General features: G+C 38.9%; 2 protein-coding genes across 3 annotated transcripts in view; both read left to right on the top strand.

Moving 5' to 3' along the window:
• sh3bgrl2 (SH3 domain binding glutamate-rich protein like 2) overlaps nucleotides 1–1,972 on the top strand; it is a 12,617-nt gene extending 10,645 nt beyond the window's left edge. Inside the window, exon 4 of the mRNA XM_004541917.2 lies at nucleotides 192–1,972. Coding sequence (XP_004541974.1) covers nucleotides 192–206 — 15 coding nt within the window. The 3' untranslated portion in view covers nucleotides 207–1,972. The remainder of the gene's footprint in view (nucleotides 1–191) is intronic.
• Nucleotides 1,973–5,427: 3,455 nt separating this feature from the next.
• Nucleotides 5,428–19,670, top strand: part of LOC106676122 (scavenger receptor cysteine-rich type 1 protein M160-like) — a 51,106-nt gene continuing 36,863 nt past the window's right edge. Inside the window, exons 1-12 of one of the 2 annotated variants that reach the window (XM_024805193.2) lie at nucleotides 5,428–5,487; nucleotides 5,668–5,745; nucleotides 6,034–6,060; nucleotides 6,184–6,495; nucleotides 7,657–7,944; nucleotides 8,060–8,374; nucleotides 8,450–8,740; nucleotides 12,277–12,567; nucleotides 15,020–15,334; nucleotides 17,498–17,812; nucleotides 18,146–18,445; nucleotides 19,354–19,659. In XM_024805193.2, coding sequence (XP_024660961.2) covers nucleotides 5,694–5,745; nucleotides 6,034–6,060; nucleotides 6,184–6,495; nucleotides 7,657–7,944; nucleotides 8,060–8,374; nucleotides 8,450–8,740; nucleotides 12,277–12,567; nucleotides 15,020–15,334; nucleotides 17,498–17,812; nucleotides 18,146–18,445; nucleotides 19,354–19,659 — 2,812 coding nt within the window. In that variant the 5' untranslated portion in view covers nucleotides 5,428–5,487; nucleotides 5,668–5,693. Of the gene's footprint in view, nucleotides 5,746–6,033; nucleotides 6,061–6,183; nucleotides 6,496–7,656; nucleotides 7,945–8,059; nucleotides 8,375–8,449; nucleotides 8,741–12,276; nucleotides 12,568–15,019; nucleotides 15,335–17,497; nucleotides 17,813–18,145; nucleotides 18,446–19,353; nucleotides 19,660–19,670 lie in introns of both variants that reach the window. The other variant, XM_076873813.1, reaches the window with a different exon arrangement.

Genomic DNA, 19,670 nt, shown 5'->3' with positions numbered 1-19,670 from the left:
GCCTAGATCTTGATTGGATAACTGAGTTAGAAGTGATTTGATTAGACCAGCAGTTTTTTTTTTTTGTTTGTTTGTTTGTTTCTTTTGTCTGGTTTTGGAGTACAAAAAAACTGGTGCAGCAGATATAAGAAATATTTTTTCACACTAAGCAAACTGACTATTGTGCTCTCTCTCTTTTCCCCCCCCAACAGGATTCAGAGTCATAGATCAGACTGCTGGTACTTGTCCAGAATTAGTATCTCTTCCTGGATCTTGCTGCCTCCTTTTCCACACTTCTCGTTACAGCATTTTGCCAAAAGCTGTTACATGTGGACTTACCTCGTGTGACCTCTTCTGACTTGAAAAACTCCTTAAACTCTTTTCCACCATCACCAAGTTTCCAAGTGTCTGACTCTGAAGAAGTCAGAGACTTACTCACTGACACAGGAGATTAGCTTGATGAATCAGTTTCTTTCCTTTTTGTTTAACACACTGTGGCGGCAAACACTGTTTCTGAATAAAGTAGCAAATATTCTGAGCTAGTAGACGATGTAGCAGCTTCTGCCCTTTGGATAACCTAAATGCAGTGAGTAGGGAAGGGAAAGATCATGTGCAGCAGTGTAAAACAGATCATCTGAATATACCGCTGCGGTGTGTCTTTGTGTTTCTGTCTCAATCAGCAGCTGTTAATGACAACCTGAAACAACCTAAGCCTGTGTGTACCTGTGAGAGTGATAGCAGCCATCTAAACAAAAGACTGCAGCTGACAACGTAGCAGATAAGACCCAAGAATCATAATGCATATTAAGAATTAATAATAATTCTAAATATTTTTATGCTGAATCACCTTGATCTTGCTCTTATATTAATCCACTGCCAAAGTTTCTGCAAATAATTTGCCTGGTATTATTTTACTTGGCATTGTTTTAAAAAAAAATAAATCAAAATGACAAGTTTCTCAGTGCTTTGTGACCTCCCTACACTGTGTGACGCTCAGCTCCAGCAGTCTTCAGTTGTTGTACAAGTGTACGTATTCTTTTTTAAGCTGTTGATTAATAAACATTTGGTGCTAGTGAGTATTTACAGCAGGATGATGTGGGTTTTGTTAATCTGCAGTTCTGTGGCTCACCAGTGCATTTTTTAAAATAGTCATTAACACTAAAGTCCATATTAGACACAATTAAGCTGTGTCACAATCTGGATTAATTCTGTTCTTTAATCAAATTTTGCTATTGCTAAAACACAATTACCAATAACTGAGCCGTGACAGTGTGTATCATCCTATTACTACACAAGATTGATCATTGATCATCTAGTTATTGGTGAAAGTTTGAGAATTTGTAATGACAACCTGTGCCTCCCCTTCTTTCTATATTTATAAATGTGAAATGTGAGCAAACTACCCTCTGTGTGTTTAAATTTGATATATGTAGCGTTAGCGTATCAGGTCCAGCTCTTTGTCCTTTCCTATTCATCTATATTCTGTGTTACCGCTCCCCAACACCAACGCTGATTATATTATTTACATGACTCCCCCCAGTCAGATGGATTTGGATGGTAGCTGATTTTAGGTTTACAGATGAAGGAAAAACCAGACACGCCATTTTTTTCCCCTAAATGTTGTGCCATTGTGTGTAAAAGGACGTCTGAGTTGCACATATATCAGTCAAACGGCGTTGATCTTATACTTTCATCACTCATGACGATCACAACATTCCCGTTTTGCTGATTTATGTGAAAGAAAATTGTGAAGCTTGTAAATTTTTGTGAAGAATATGTTAAATAACAAAGTCACTGCATGTACTGTGTTTCAACTTTCCCTGCGACTGCTTGTAAGAAGCTTTTTAGATTTGTACTCATGTGACACATTACTGTAAAGCATATTTTGCACAACAATGCTGATTATAATATTGTCAGTTAATTTGCATCTCTGTTTTTCATATGCATGTTATTATTCTATTACAATTTAAAACAATTAAAATAAGAGAATTACCATAGAGTCAGTATTGATTTAAAAGCAAATCAAACTGAGAATAGCAAACTGACAACTGAAGAGAACATTTAGAAAATCCATTTTCAATGGCTCTGTATGTCTTTTCTTGTGTTATGCCAATAATGCAAATTGTATGAACTGCCCTTTGAATTCAGCTTTCTGCTGATAGGTATCAGAGATACATTTCCTGTAAGGTTTCTCAAACAGGAACTTAATGGAAATATAAGATGACATATTGCAAACTCAGGCAGAGAATGAATAGCACCAAGTTGGACCATGTTTGCCTTCAGAACTGCCTAAATTTGTCATAGCAAGGATTCAACAATGTGCTGGAAACATTCCTCTGAGATTCTGGCACATGTGACATGATAACATCACACAGTTCTGCAGACTTGTTGATTGACACCCAGAGGCCCAAAGCTAACTACAGAAAATCCCATACACGATTACACCACCAGCACCAGCCTTGATACAAGAATGGATCCATGCAGAGAACAACCACTCACTGGATATTTTTTCCAAAAATTCTAGAGATGGTTGTGTGAGAAAATTCCCAGAAAACCAACTTGTCTGACACCATTAACCATACCACATTTATAGTCCTTTAAATCATCTTTCTTCCCCATTCTGTTGCTTTTATCTTGTCTACATGCCTAAATGCACTGAGATATTGTCATGTTATTGGCTGATTGGACATTTGGATGGACCAGAAGCCGAACTGGTGTATCTAATGTAGTGGAGGGAAAGTTTATCTGGCTTTTTTTCAGTGGGGAAACAGGAGTGGCCACTAGTGGACCTGTGAAGAATGGCAGAACAATTCAAGCTGAAGCAGGGTGAACAGTTGGACGTTAAAAGTGTTGACGATACAGTGTTGTCTATAAAATATGTAAAAGAAATGGTCAAAATGCCTTAAATTAAAAACAGAAATGTATAAATTTGTGTCCACGGGTGAAGGGATGTTTGTAGGCCTAATTTCACAGCATCAAAGGTACCAGTTTCTCCAATTTCATTAAGTTGTGACTCCCACTATGTATTCCAATAAAGTACTTTTTTAAGGAAGAACAAAAGGCTAATGTTAGCACAAATATGAGCCAACAACATGATAATATACTGCTAGTGCTGAAATTGCTGTTGTAGTTGTAACCCTGGTATATACACGCCTTTCTACTTATTAGACTATTATCCTGTTTGTGACATGATCGGCCTGTTTTTCAGACCACCCACGGTGTTGTCAGGTAGGTTTGTGAGGTAATTTCCCATCAGAGAATCTCAGATTCTATAATGATTTACCCAGATGTCAATATGTGCAATATGTGCTTAACCTACTGTCCTTTCAAACTCCAGTATTCTCTAATGTTAGATCGATTCTCCCAATGATAAAATTTGGAAATAGAAAACTGTGTTGTTTACAATGTCTGGCTCCGTTTGGACACCCTAGACCACGAAGCCACAATCTTTGTGGCTGTGACCCATTTTAGTGAAAGATTGATTACAAGGACATCTTCACTGCATGTAAGATTTTAACAAATAAACCAAACAGCTTCTCAGAGGATTTTTTTTTTTTTTTAGATAAGCAATAAGACTTTGTAAGAAATAATATTAAATTAAGTGAACAGACAGTTTTATATATGCCAGGTCTCATAGAAATCTCTATGAGATTTTATTATCTGGATAAATAAAGGTCTGATGAATATATTATTTTCTTATTACATTATTCTCATGTAGCCAGTTCAAGATACTAAACTCTGGTTTCCTATTACTGTGCTTTATGGTGCTCTCTGTGCAACTAACCAGCAGATTAACTTTAGTTATGCCTGTTATAGATCAACCTGATATCATAGCAAAGCGTGTAATAGAGATGGCGTTCCAATATGACCATTCCACACTTTGGATCTCTAAAGTGTGAAAATGGATGTTTCTTGAAGGTGTTTCACCTCTCATCCAAGAAGCTTCTTCAGTTCTAAAACCACATGGTGGAGAGTCCCAGGTATTTAATCCCTAGTGGAAGTTGTCCTTTAAGTTGTCCATTATTAATCATGTGTCTCACTACATGTAACTCATCTGTCTCGCCACCAGGGAAGGGATCTCAAAACTGTGTTGTAGGTGGTTGACAATTGGTGCGTAAGCCACCCTCTCTGTTCACGGATGGTCGTTCATAGTGTACATTGATGGCATCTTTCACTCCTTCAGTCTCAGATGCCATCTGAAGGTTTTGGGGCTGCAGTCTGCATTAGTAATGGCCTTAAAATGAAATTAAAGCTGATGTGAATGATAACTACAAGTAGGTTTAGAACAAAAGTAGGTCAGTCGCTAAGTTTACTGACTGATATTTCACAACAAGCAACCACAAAAGCATCCCTTTGACCTTGATTTCCCAATTATCTATGTTGTTGTGAGTAAATAATTACCTCTGCCAAAGGAGATATGTTCTTGGTAGCTGTTGCATGTGTGCATGTTTATGTATGTCTCATTCTATCTATAAACATGACAGCTTGCAAAGTTTTGAATAAATTGTGCCAACATTTTGTAGGGGTGTAAAGTGGGGTCATCTTAACAATCAATATAAATTTACCTTACATTCAATACGATCTTCAAGGTTAACCTAATGAATGGCTATTGACAAAAACTTAACTGTGTATTGTTAGCATATAAAAAGTACCAAAAAGTACCAATACCAGAAGTAAGAGGTCACATTTGACCTTTGATCTCTCCTTCAAGGTCAAGTGATTGTTCTGAAGGTTATAGTAATGTATATAGAGATCTTCCAAACGAATTACCTAATGCCATTGCTTGTACTGACAACATATAGGCATATAGGGAATGATATATAAGGATTCAAAACATTGCATTACTTCTTTCTGACCTCTTCTTCAAGGTCAGAAAATGTTAAAATTTCATTCAAAATTATTTTGTTGTTTTTATTGGCAACATTTCCAAAAATAAACATTTAAACAAATTTTATAAACAATGAAATGAATGCTACATATGTAGTATATTCACATAAAAAATGACAACTGTTTATTTTTAAAATTATGGTAAGTATATTAAAATGAGTTTCAAACAGGGCAAATAACGAAAACTTGCACTTTGATTTGTTTATGCTCCATAACATAGTACTCCTGTTTAAAAAGAACAAAGGCAACAAAGTTTTTTTTTTAATTTTATATACTGTACATAAGATATGCTATACAAATACTATTCCTTTCAAAGTAAAAACTGCCAGAGAATGAGCCACCTTGGTGGAGAGCTGCACTATCATTCTTGTTCTTATTGTCTTTCATTATCTTTTGCAACATCATGTAAAATGTTGCTTCTCTTTATGATGAATATGATAACTGTTTAAAAAAATAGTATATGTAGACTTTAGTGAAAAACAAAATCCACTCATCGACTTGTCTTTAATGATTGATCAAAATGTCAATATCTCTCCAGTTTGCAATCCAAGTCCAGCTAGAGTTTGATTTATAGCAAGGAATTTGTTCATTGGGGTTTTTGTTCATCGGCTCACCCTTAGGGTGAGCAATTTATTACAAATACTGATTTCATTTTTAAAAGATTTCTAGTCGTTGTGAATTTAAAGAGGACTGTATTATCAGCTTTTGGTGAAAACAAAAAGATTAAACAAAGCTTTTCTAAAGACAGGGGGTTCGGAGAGATGTAAAGCCATTTTTCAAATTCACTGTTATGTTTTACAGCATTTGACCAACACTGAAGACACAATATGATCCTCATTTTGGATGAAAAACAACAATTTATTTTTCACTTGTCTCTTGGTGAGTTACTGGAGTTTTTTCTCAGTTTGACTTCATGTGGACATATTTTTTCTTGAGTGGAAACATGGTTTGGTTGTGTGTTAGTATCATGAGTGAGAAGTGGGAGTTTATTTACTGGATCAGTTTAAAACTATCCAGGATCCTTTTGTCTTCCATATTTATAATATATTTAACAAATCATAGGTCTGACTACAGTGTAGACTGTTAACACAGAGTTTTATTTTGTATCTAAGTTCACATCTCCTGTCAGATTTAATCAGACTACTTTGCTCTATATTTCTGCTGCAGGCCTGTTGAGTTTGCTGCAGTTTACAGGTCAGTAAATAACCCATGAATATTAAGATAATTGGATTTCTCCATTAAAAAACTGCCTTTATGTTTTTAAGGGCTAGGTAAAACATTGAACATCCTTTGTGGTTTTGTTTTTCTCATATCCAGAATGTGAAAAAATTAGGCTGGTCGGACCTTCGCGTTGCTCTGGCAGAGTGGAGGTCTTCTACCAAGACAGTTGGGGAACTGTCTGTGATGATGAGTGGAGCATGGCCAATGCTGAGGTGGTGTGTCGAGAGCTAAACTGTGGGACAGCTATGGAGGCCAAAAACGATGCTTTCTTTGGACGTGGAAAGGATGAGATCTGGTTGGATGATGTACAGTGTGTTGGGAATGAGTCTTCCATCCTTCAGTGTCAGCACAAACCATTTGGGAAAAATAACTGTGGCCACAGTGAAGATGCAGGAGTGGTCTGTTCAGGTACGTCTAGATAATGTTTGACATATTTTGTTGTACATTACATGTACCCCATGCACAGGGTAAGATATGTATTCATTTATTTATTTTTGTTTATACACACATTTTAAGAACTTTGTCAGTCTAGTATAATATAATATTCTCTTAAGCTAGTGTCGGCAGGTAGAAGCTGAGACTTCTATAAGGATGTGTCAGCTGGAGTCGCAAAGACTGCTTAAACTGTTTTGACTAAAAATTGCTGTCTTGGTCGGTTTGAATAACTCTGGGCAGACCGAATGTTGAGAAAAATCTAAGCAGAGCCTTAGTTATGGTGGGAGCAGTGATCTTCCAAGAGGAATGGCTTCAGGAAAACAAGTTGCAGCACACGTGATTGTCAAGAGAAATTGACTACCAGCTTTTGACAATTGCAGCATAAGGGAGGATTCATTGATGCAGCCCTAACTATACGATTTAGCAAAAAGGAAAGTTTTTAATCTTAAAAGTAGAGATAGTGTCTGTCTCCTGAATCCAAACTGGAACATAACATAACATAACGTAACATAACGTAACATAACGTAACATAACGTAACGTAACGTAGCGTAACGTAACGTAACGTAGCGTAGCGTAACGTAACGTAACGTAACGTAACGTAACGTAACCATATGTTTCGCCCCAAGAATAAAGAACTTAAGAATTTGAGCCAGTATATTAAAATGTAGTCAAATGTAATGGGAATTTCTTTATCTTTCCAGTCAACTTTAGTGACATTTCTTCAAACATTAACCCCATTCTTTTTTAATTAAAAAGGCTGCGAGTATAGAACTCTTGCTTTAAAAGTTTAATGTTGATTACAAACAATTATTTTGTGTATTTAATGTCAATTAAAAATACCAGTTTTGATGCTGGTCTTAATTAAACAGGTCCTGCCCAAATAAACCTAAAAATTATCAAAATAATATACTGAAAGACTAACTTCCCCTTAGAGAGGTATTCCCCTTAATTGGAACCAAAAACTGGAAAATATCACTTTTCATAACTGAATTCAGTTTTGCTATAAAATTAGCTATAAATGTTCTCCCTTGTCTATAGTCTTAAGGTTATTAGGAAATACATAGAGTGGATTTCATACTTTTTCACAGTGTTATTTGTCATAGACTAACCATTTAGTTTTATATATTTTATAGGACATGTGCGGCTTGTCAATGGAACTCGTTGCAATGGCAGAGTAGAAATTTACCACGAAGCTCAGTGGAAACGAGTTTGCAGTGATTTGGGCAAACAAGCAGCTCATGTTGTGTGCCAAGAAGCTGGTTGTGGCGATCCACCCACTCAGACTGAGACATTGTATTTTGGAGATGCACGTGCCCTGCCTGCAATCAAAACCATCTGCTCTGGAAATGAGACCTCTGTCTCACAGTGCTCACTTCTAAAAGTCAATGAAAGTTGTGATGATGCTACTGTTGTCTGTGGAAGTAAGTCACACGTGTGCTCACAAAACTATCAGTAATTAATTGTAAAAGTGACACTGTTAGAATCTGCCATTTCTGAAAAAACTTGCCCTTAATTTTTTTTTTTTTAAATTAACAGACAGTCAACCCATTCGGCTGGTGAATGGGACTAATCGCTGCTCTGGTAGAGTGGAAATCTACTATAGTTCACAATGGGGAACAGTCTGTGATGATAGATGGGGAATGCAAGAAGCAACTGTCGCATGTCGAGAGATGAACTGTGGGAATGCTCTCTCAGTCAAATATAAGACTTACTTTGGGAGAGGTCAAGATCAGATTTGGCTGGATAAGATGGAGTGCACTGGTCATGAGATGTTTCTTGCTGACTGCCCTCACAAAGGTTTTGGAGTATATGACTGTAACCACAGTGAATATGCTGGTCTCGTGTGCTCAGGTAAGACAGGATGTATTCTGAGTTTCAAACCTGAGTTTTAATGAAAATCCTAAAAACCCAAATTCTGCTTTGCAGAGACAGTCAGATTGATCAATGGAACTGACAGCTGTTCTGGCAGAGTGGAGGTTTTCCATGATGGCCGATGGGGGAAACTTTGTAGTAATAACTGGGGCCTTAAAGAAGCTGCAGTCCTATGTAAGGAGCTCAACTGTGGAGATCCAAAAAATTCCAAGGACATCTTTTACTTTGGTGACAGCTCACTGCAAGGGTTCACAAGTAGATGCTCTGATAATGTGAACTCTATCAGCCAGTGTCAACTGCAAGAACACAGAGGGTCATGTGAAGGTGTTTCTCTTGTATGTTCAGGTAAGAGACAAAAACTATAGATATGCTCCTCTAGTGCTTTCCAAGAATAACAAAGGTCATGTTTGCTCATTAAGAAAAGACTAGCCTATGTGCATTCTTTAGTTTTACCTTGTGATATGGCAATTATTTAATGCATGGTCACAGAGTTATTTCACTATTAAAATTACCAGCATTTAGCAAATACAACTTTAATGTGAGACAGCAGATAAATATTAACCACTTACAATGCTAAATTCTATTTCATTTGACAATGTACTAATATCAGCCAGCAAGGGTAATACAACCCCTTCGCTTTAACTACTTTTATTATCAACAAAAGTGAAAAATTGTGAAGCGGAAGGAGAAGAAAATATGTAAATGTCTACATCAATCAATCTAGGCTTAATTTTAAGCAGACTGATTATAGAATTCTGCAGACCACTTTGAGTGATAAGCATGTTGAAATTAACTCAATCAAAAGTAGCTGATTTTTTTTATGCTAAATAAAACATAAAATAAAGAGCAAAAAAAAAAAGGACAGCTTCTGTTTAGACCTCAGCCACACATTAAGTCATGAGGTCATATTCACAAACCAGTAGAGTTAGCAGTCAAACATTGTCAACACACTGTTAAATTCTTTTTTTCCTTCATGACTTACTTTGTAGCATTTTTGATACATAGAAGGGGGAACACAGGAGTCCCCTTTTATATGTGCACATTTATACTAACCACCACCATTAGGTTTAATGAAATTTAGAAGAAAAAGGGGGAAAAGGCGCCAGATAATAGACATGGCCTTATCCTTTTTAATAAACAAAATATTAAAGTTATTTTAATTTTTCATTCACAAACTTAACATTTGAGAATGGAAAGAAAAAATCTTGATATTAATATTAATGTTGTTTATTTTTTGTTTATGTGTCTTCATCTTTTGCTTCTTTGTTTTCTTTTTCTCCTTGTTTTTGAAACAATGGGGAGCCAATAGAGATGAGCAAGTTTGAGATCCCAGTCGCTACCAAACTATGCTGATTTTTGGCTTTATGTCTGTGTCATAAACTGTGTGCGGCAGGCAGGAAGGAGGACCGAAATGCAGACTCCAGGATGTGAAATGTAAACTCATAAACAGCTTTATTGCTGAAAAAGGAATGCCAACCAAGTCCAGAAATAAACAAAAACAGAGTTTAACCTCTTAGGACCTGGCACCCACATACGTGGACATCAGATTTTGGGTTGTCTAGACCAAAATATTAAATTTTGCTCTACAAGGGCCTGATATCCACTTACGAGGACATTATGCTGCCACTGTTCCATCAAAATTTTAAACAAATATCCTCATCCTCAGCTCTCATTTTTCTTAGGAACAAAAATCGGGTAAAAGAAAAAATCTGGTGATTCTTTGTTTTTACATTCATTGGGTCCCAATATGCCCAAATATCAAAGAGAAATTAAAAATGCATGCCGTGGAAGAGTTCGGGTCTTAGGAGGTTAAAACAAAAAATGCTGAAGTTTAGGAAAACACAGTCCACAAAATCAAAATCCCAGCAGCAGAAGTCTAAAACAAAACCGAGGAGCTGGGTCAACCATGAATCCAAAGAGGCACTTTCTTTTCAGCTGGCGGTTGTCTGGAAGTGCTATATAAATAAATTGCTTGCTTGCTAAAGCCAAAAGAAGTTCTGGAAGCCGCAGGTGGTGGTGCAGGTGATGGATGTACGGGCTCACCAGAGGCGTCAGCGGACACAAGGAGATGTTTTTTATGTGCATTAAAGTTATATAAAAATTTAACAGTGCAAATGCAAATTCCTTGCTGACAGTTTAACCAAAAGGCATTTCCAGTGGAAATTGGCCGACATAACCATGTCTAATATCCACAAAACTTAAAAAGACGTTATACACACACAATACAGTAATATTATGTTGCAGCACAGTACGTATCACTCCGCGAGGCTCCTGCCTATGATAGCCGTAATGCTCCGACAATCCATCAAGCTTGTACTAAAACATTTGACAGATTTTCGAGCACCGTGTACCACATAAAATTGTTTCGAGGTCAGTAAACACAACCAGAATTCATACATAAGGCACATGGGATTATAGGGGGCACTGTCAACGATCCGCTTTCGCCCTTCTCATTCTCTGTCGCCGCCATGCTTTTTCCACCATGTGCATATGAAAACAAAGGCACTGCGCATGCGCGTTTTACCCATATTCTATCGCGATATTTCATTTTCTTATCGTTGCCCAACATTATACCGGTATTACTGTGAACAGTATGATATGGCCCAGCCCTAGCTGGTTGGCCTTAGAAAATCTGCTGTTCTTAAGCTCTCCAGGTTAGAACTAGCAGTCTTGGGAGAAGTTATCTCAGGAAAGCTGAACTTAGTCTTTGAGGTGGCCTGCTCATGGCTATAAGCCTCCTTGGCTACCTTAACCATCGTTGCTACAGGAGGGTCTTTAGAATTACCACTACTGGTGGTAATTAGTACTTTGCAGTCTGGTTGTGTGTCAGTCAGTTTTATGCTTGATAGGCACACGAGTACAGTCATCACCTGGCACATTAGTGAGCCCTGAGACGCAAACCTCACTGGTTTCCAGGACAGGCACAAAATTACTCTCAGAAACTTCAAGCTTGGAAACACAGGAATCCCTGAAATTACAGTCACTCTCAGAAACACAGTCACAATAACCCTCCGGTGCATATTTTACAAACTGTCCAGCACTGTTCAACCCATATGAGCTGGAGTCTGTAGGCATGCTGACTTAAAACTAGTGTTCAATGATGAGGCAGTGTTACTCACAGGACGTGGAGGCTCAGAAGAAAAAATTGTCTTTGGCTGAGACTTGGAACGGCGTGAACACCGCTTCCTCCTGGGAACTGTGCACAAGTGGCGGATGAGCTGGATGGTGCTGTTGAGGCAGAGGCGTTGACGGTGAGATCCTCCCTTTGGAGGGATGGAGGATCAAAACTAGCGGCAAGTGCTATTGCCAGGTTGGCTGGAGTCAGGAATGTACCAGGCTGCGGACCTCTTGCTGGCACTCTTCCTTCTCTCCCTCGTGGGTCGGAATGATCCACCGCCCCCGCAGAAAGATGATTTGGCATGCATACTCCTCAAAACTCCCGAACATTAAGTCTGCTGGGTCCATAGTGTGGTCATGATCTTCTGTCATAAACTGGGTGCGGCAGGCAGGAAGGGAGGACCCAAATGCAGACCCCAGGATAGGGCTGCGCTATATCATACCGTTCACAGTAATACCGGTGTAATGTTGGGCAATGATAGGAAAATGAAATATTGCGATAGAATATGGGTAAAACGCGCATGCGCAGTGGTACTATAGAGTAAACTTAAGACCAACAAAGCGGACTTAAATATAATACAAAATGACAAAAACACAAGAAAAACTCCAAACACTGGGTACATTAAACCAAGACCATGACAGTCTGTGTGATAAAAAAAAAAAGAAAAGAAAAATTAATGTAATTAAAAAACAAAAGTTAGATTTAATGTATAGTAATATAATATAATAATATTTGTTACGCTAATATAACAACTGATTTCCAGGTAATGCGAGATTAACCGGTGGATCCACTCATTGTGATGGAAGAGTAGAGTATTTCAATAAAGGCCAGTGGGGGACTGTGTGTGCTGAATCCTGGGACATGAATGATGCAACAGTGGTGTGCAGACAGTTGGACTGTGGGAAGCCTCATAAGCTTATTCAGCTTGGTCCTGGTACAGGAAACATCTGGACTGATCAAATTAATTGCAATGGAGAAGAGTCTACATTGACTCAGTGTCCAATAGAACCATCTCATTGCAACAACACTGTAGTGGCTGGTGTTTTCTGCACAGGTAAGAAAAACATGGAAACGCAAGTCTGAATTTTTTTTTATGCTGTGTAAAATATGAATAAAAACAGAATGTAATAATTTGGACATCTCATAAACCCATACTTGATTCACAATAGAACATAAAAATACCAAATCTGAAATTTTCTTGGGAAAACATGGAATCTGCGTCCTCCCAAATAAAGAGGAGAGGGATTTGTTATCAGCATTTAGTTCAATTTTTATTAGAAAACAAACTGCACCCTGTTTAGTTCATTATAGAATGAGCGTCAGTCTCAATATGAATGCCTGAATGCATGAATGCCTATGAAACTGGCACATGTGGAAGTAGATCAAAAATGGTGAAATGTGTATATAGGTTTTACAGCAACAGGATCCTCCATTAGAGCAGCAGCCAAGGGAGATGGTCCTATAATGGCATGAATATTGTGATGCACGTATTGCCAATTTTACCTTATAAGAAGTATGGTTGAATCATTCCGGTGATGGACAGGAAACAGCAGAAACTCAGGAGGACATCTCCTAATAACTATTACCAATGCTAGTACCAATCCATGAAAAAAAAAAATGACAGAAAGTAGTAGAAATGCATGGAGAGCCATAATAAATAATCTAAAGTAAATGCACATGACTTGAAAGAAGGCAAAATGACTTGACGAAAGAGATTTAGATGGCCAAACAGGGGAGGAAGTTAAAGGATGGGGAGCCCAGAAATTTCAGCAGGATTTTATTATCTAAGATGCCTAAAGTGCCCAGAAACTTGCCACAAGGTGCACAAATAGATTTTTGATCTGAGAGGGGAAAGTTTGAGATGGCTTAAGATGAGTGAAAAGCCTGGATTTGGCTAGTAGAATCAGTAAGCAGACAATTGCCAGTCGCAGAGGCTTGTTAAACTAATGGAAAAGGTTGAGGGTTTTAATTATTAGCATTAGGAACGCTGGTTTGAGCGGGGAGTCAAGAAGACCTAAGGGTACATCTTTCACCATCTTACAATGCTATGATTGCAGCCATTCCCCACCTCTCTGTGAATGGCGCTCATGGCCTTTCATCAATGGTCTTTGATCAATGATCAACGGTCTTTGATCAGTGGTTGTTGATTAATGGTCATGACAATTTGCATACTAATGATCAAGTAACTGACCTCACAACCCATTGTTCTTTCGGTTGGCTAGTTTCAGTCATTGTGCAAATGTACTGTTTATAAGGTTGGGGAAACCTGCAGTCAGCTGAGACTGAAGAAGCCCCTTCAATGAGTGACAAAACGTTTCTCCCACTGAAAATGCCACATCCAGATGAACAGAATCAACCTTTTGGCATTTACTTACCTAGATTATTGAGCATGAATCAAGATGCGAGCATCTAATAGTGTGAACGTGACAAAGACATGGACACGATTGCACGAAGGAGACTGTAAAGGAGAGGTGCAATGAGATTTAAAGTATGCAGCATGAATGCCGACCGGCCTCGAGAAGGCTGGGGAAAAGGTGATCCAACTAGACTAGTGATGTCATGAAGCGCTTGACAGCATGGAAAAGTTGGAGTGATGTGAAGGTTAGATGTAGCTGGCAGCACCTGGGAGCGGAAAGATGTGAGACCATTGGTGTTTCTTATTGAACTTATCAATAAACTTCATTACAACAGCATAGATACTGTTGAATAACTGGCTTGCAATTCAGACAATTCACCAATTGAAAACATTTTAAGCATCACAAAACATGACACAGAAGACTCAGGACGTTTGAGTAGGTAGAACCCTATGTCATCCAAAATTGGAATAACATTCCTATTACAAAAGTCTAGAAACTGGTATCCTCAGTTCCCAGATCTTTACAGACTGTTTTTAAGAGAAGAGGGGATGCACAGAATGGTAAACTTGGTGGAAAACAAACCTTTTCCAACTTTTTTGGAACATGTTGCCATAAAACTCAAAAGAAGTGAATATTTTCTAAAGTTGTACATGTTCTCAATTTAACCCTTGTATGGTGTTCGGGTCTGTGAGACCCGTGTTCAGTTTTTTTCAAAAGAAAAATTAAACAATTAATTATTTTTTCACGTGTAAATGTGTTGTGTCTTTCCACTCACTCCACTTGATTATAACTGATTTATTTATAACATTTTATATAAAAGAAAAACGAGAAGCACATTAATTCATAAATGTGATCTAACAAAGGTAAAAGGAAAAAATTAACCATGTTTGCTGTTCATATGTCTTGTAATTGGGATGAAGTAAACATCTGTTGAGTAATTTAACATAAAATTGTTTGATGGTGTTAATTTGGAAAGCCAAAACTCTAGCGGGTCCACCAGACCCATGAACACTGGCTGAGTAACAAAAATACGAACACCACACAAGGGTTAAATTCAAATAGTATACAATATACCTAAATACATCACAGTTGTTTGTTGGTCATTCTTCCATACCTGTGGCTACATATTTAGTTTATTTGCCTTCACAGAAAGCTTGGCGGTCCGCTTGGTTAACAGTAATGATGAGTGCTCTGGAAGAGTGGAGGTTCGTCATGATGACCAGTGGCACACAGTGTGTGACACGGACTGGACTCTAAGTAAAGCTGGAGTGGTGTGTGAGTCGCTGCAGTGTGGACGTGCCGTGAAAGCTCATGGTGGTGCTGTTTTTGGCCGTGGCAGTGGGTCAGTGGTGGAGGCTAGCAATTCATGTTTCGGCAATGTGACATCTCTTCAGCAATGCTCAGTCGAAGGTTTTACAAGAGCAACCTGCGGGCATGAATATGATGCTGGTGTTCTCTGTGCAGGTAAATCCTTATTATTATGTTCAAAATTCAAACATAATTTTTTACGAGATCACAAACAGTATAAATTATTGCTGTGATGTGATGTCACCAACTGTGGTGGTGGGAGGGTAACTGGTAAACTACACGCTTATTGGTTAATAATTACAAGTTGTTAGCCACTGATCATACTTTGAAACAGATAATGACTGAGATTTATGCACTTTTTTTTCTCTTTGTTCCCAAGGGGTCACCAGAGCAGATGAATCTGTATTTTTGATTTGGTACTGACTTCAAAACAGATACTCTTTCACATTTAACCCTGCCATTTAATCTGTCTTCAAACAGGCACTGGGATTACACTCACTTTCTCTCATTTTCATGGTTTCTGTTTTTTTCCCTAGTTTGGGTTTTTTTTTTATGGGTTTATTATTTGGTGGGTTTCTTTCTACATTTTTAGCCTTTTGTGTCAATTACTATTTTCAAGTGCGTCCTAGTTTAGTTATTCATATTTGTAGTTCTTAGTTCCTTGTCTAATTTTTTAGACATTTCCCTGTATGTAGTCTGTCTCTTCTCCACTTGTTTCCCTTTCTGTTTGTGTGTCTAGTCTGTCTCTCTCTATTCTGTACTTCCCGTCTTATTTTGTAGTCCCTCATCATGTGTGCTGTTTTCTGTCACTCTTTGTGTCCCCTTCCCCCTGTGTCAATTCAATTGTCTACAATTGTGGTCGATTGAACATATGTATTTATGGTTTTTATTTTGGAATAGGCAGAACTTACTCTCTTCCTCGCTGACTCTACATCTGTCGTTATGTCACACATTGGCTCACTATTTCTTGCACCAAAACACACCACAAGTCCCACCACTACTAAATATTACATGTTATTGTGCAGCACACAAGATCGACAGTGCACAGTGTGCTTTGAGGTAGCAGCCAAGAAAGATATAGTTTGTCTGTGAGCACCCATGTGTACATGAAGCAGGCATGGAGGAGATCCAGGCCCCAAATATCTAGAGGCCCCCCAGAGCGCGAGAGCCCAAGGAAGACCATTGGAGGGGCAACTGCCCCACCCTCCTGGAAAGAACTGAGGAAAGCCCCAGATGTTGGGTCACCCAGCAGTCCTGGTGCGGAAGCCACGGGGGGCTGCAGTGATGTGCCCACGGGTTCTGCCTGAAACGCACCAACATCTGAGGGCATCAGCCACCGACAGGGAGCTTTGTGGGGGTGATAGGTCCCCACATCTGGGGGGGCCTGAGATATGTCCAGAGAGGTGGAGTCTAAGACCTGACATATAGACACAGACAAACAGGCACACACAGACACAAACATGCATTCCCACCCTCATGCAAACATATACAAATAATTGGCACTCACCCAATGTGGTGTAACGTTTGACCCGTTATGCATACACTGGACACGACTGTGATGACAGCAATACTTTTATTTACAACTGTGGTTTTCACTTTTCACTGGGACACAGACACCCCTTGCCTCTAGAGGGGTAATTTGCCCCTAGACCCAAGAGATGTTACCCTTTTTCCAGGGAGGTGCAGGGAGGCCCAGCATCCCTAGACCCCAATCAGATGGCTAACTCCTCCTCCCAGCCCCCTGCCCTGAGGAGGCACAGAGAACAGCGGTGTGAAGACCCCATACCTTTTTCCACACGCTCATATGTGGTGCTGCTGCGTGCTGTTCTAAAGTGCATTTAAAACACGGGAGGGCCATGGTGCTTTCTGCCAGAGAGCAGCAGATGTCAGCACGGCCCCTCACGAGAAGCTATTGAGTTCTTAATAAACTGCTTAATGGGATCTATTTGACAGCTTGTAATTTATATTGTTAATGCTTGAATGTTTTTCCTCAGTTAAATCAGCAGTAAATGGACCTGAGCTTTAGCACCAAAATTTCCTGGTTACATTTGGTGAAAGACTGTGTTTTGGGTTAAAATACACCTGTTGCTGAAGTTAACCACATTTTAAAGTTTCTTGGACATACAAACTGTCCAGTATGAGCTATTGTCTGAAAAGGGGGACAGCCATTAACATCTTTTGGTTGCATTTCAGATAATGATGGACACTCATCAGCATACAGCATGTTGAAGATATCCTTAAAAATCTGATAATACTGGATTTAAAAAAAGAGTAAGAGATTGAAATATTCATTGCTAATACTTTAACGTGTGCCCTCAGGTAAACCACCAATAAGGCTTGTGAACGGCATTGACCGATGCTCTGGCCGAGTGGAGATTCTGCATGACGGCCGGTGGGGAACAGTGTGTGATGATGACTGGGACTTCAGAGAGGCTGAGGTGGTGTGCAGAGCCATGGACTGTGGAACACCTCAGAGAGCAAAATCTAATGCCTTCTTTGGTGAAGGCCAAGGAGTGGTCTGGTATTCTTCTGTCAACTGTTTGGGTAATGAGACGTCCCTTGGGCACTGCAGGTATCGCCCCTCTGGAAGATTTTCGTGCAGACACAGGGAAGATGCAGGAGTGATTTGTTCAGGTAAAAACTATTTTGTCATTAAATATTGTGTCTTTTTTTAATGTTTAGATATGACTTCCAGAGGTTGTTGTTTAAAGCCATCTTTATTATATGTGGCTGCAGCTCTCGGCTGCAACCACACTTACACCAACTTACAACACTGATTCCCCATGTTTTAACACAGATGCATTGCAGATGCCGTGCAGGTACACCTGCACAGCATCACAGTCCACGGCCCACCACAATTTATATCACAGTTATTTCCATGACATCAGTGAGAATATTGTATGGATTTCAATTAATGCAATTTTCAGGCACCAACTAATTGCTGATTTTGTCCTCTTTGCTTTGTAGCTACCATTCGACTCATCAATGGGACTGACATGTGCTCAGGAAGGGTGGAGGTCCACTATGGTGAACACTGGTCACCAGCATTTAATATTAACTGGGGAATGAATGAAGCCACAGTGGTGTGCAGAGAGATAAATTGTGGAGATCCTGTCAAGATTTCAAGGCCATTTGGTCAAGGTGAAGATCTGAGAGGACATGAGATCCACTGTAATGGTAGAGAGAGCTCTGTCACACAGTGCACATTTAGGAACTATACCAGATCTATCACCGAAGGTATTGAAGAGGCCTCTGTGGTATGCTCAGGTAAGACTTGATGTTATATTTCAAAAAGAAAATGAATCCATGAAGTTCTTTATCAAACAGATCAAGTATGATTTTTTCCAATTAAAATGTTGATGCAAACCATCAAATCAATATTTTTGTATTCTAAACACGTGTTAATCAGGTACAACCCGAGTTATAAATTATGTCACTATCTTCACATATGTGTGCTATAGCAGTGCATATACAGAGAGAAGACCAATAGGATTAGGCCAGCCAAAGCACACACAGACTATTCACGAACACACAAAAGAATTGGACCATATAAGATGCTGTAAATAGGCTGTGCTTCAGTGCTGCACATGTTTCAGTCAGCTAGCTGGCCGCTACGATTTAGCATGAAGCTGCATCTTTGAACCTTTGTTTTTATATTGTTTTCCTCTCTTCGTCACCATTCCTTTACACAATTTTGCTATTGAATTGCTCTAAATTATTATTACACATAATTAATCCCTTTACTCATTGAGGTCAACTTGATCTTTTTGATACCTGTAAATGGACAGTCTACTTCTAGGTAGAACAAATGCAATATGGCAAATTATTTTATGCCTAACAAGTGATTTCACCATTACCAGCATTTAGCAAACACAATGTGAGACAACAGATGAATATTAACCACTTACAATGGTAAATGCTATTGATCTGATGATGCACTGATCACCCAGTGAGGGTAATATAGCCAAGGGTCAGCAACATTGAAACTATGAAAAGAGCAATTTCTGAGTCATTTTTGATGCTGTAAAACATATTCCATCTGTATGATGCAGAAATCATAGCTGATTAAGTCTAAAATGGTCTGTTGGTGTTATGATTCATTTGTATTTTTTCTTTGCATTTTTCTTTGTATTTATAGATTTATGTTAGATTTATATAACAACTCTGCTTTCCAGGTAATGTGAGATTAGCCGGTGGATCCACTCGTTGTGATGGAAGAGTAGAGTATTTCAATAAAGGCCAGTGGGGGACTGTGTGTGCTGAATCCTGGGACATCGATGATGCAACAGTGGTGTGCAGACAGTTGGACTGTGGGAGGCCCCATAAGCTTCTTCAGCTTGGCCCTGGTACAGGACAGACCTGGACAGATCAAATTGAATGCAATGGAAAAGAGTCTACATTGAATCAGTGTCAACAAAGACCATATCCATATCCAGACAGGACTTGCAACAACACTGTAGTGGCTGGTGTTTTCTGCACAGGTAAGAAAAAC

The sequence above is a fragment of the Maylandia zebra genome, linkage group LG15, assembly GCF_041146795.1.
Source record: "Maylandia zebra isolate NMK-2024a linkage group LG15, Mzebra_GT3a, whole genome shotgun sequence".
Lineage (NCBI taxonomy): Eukaryota > Metazoa > Chordata > Actinopteri > Cichliformes > Cichlidae > Maylandia > Maylandia zebra.
This window is presented reverse-complemented; position numbering and strand designations above follow the sequence as displayed.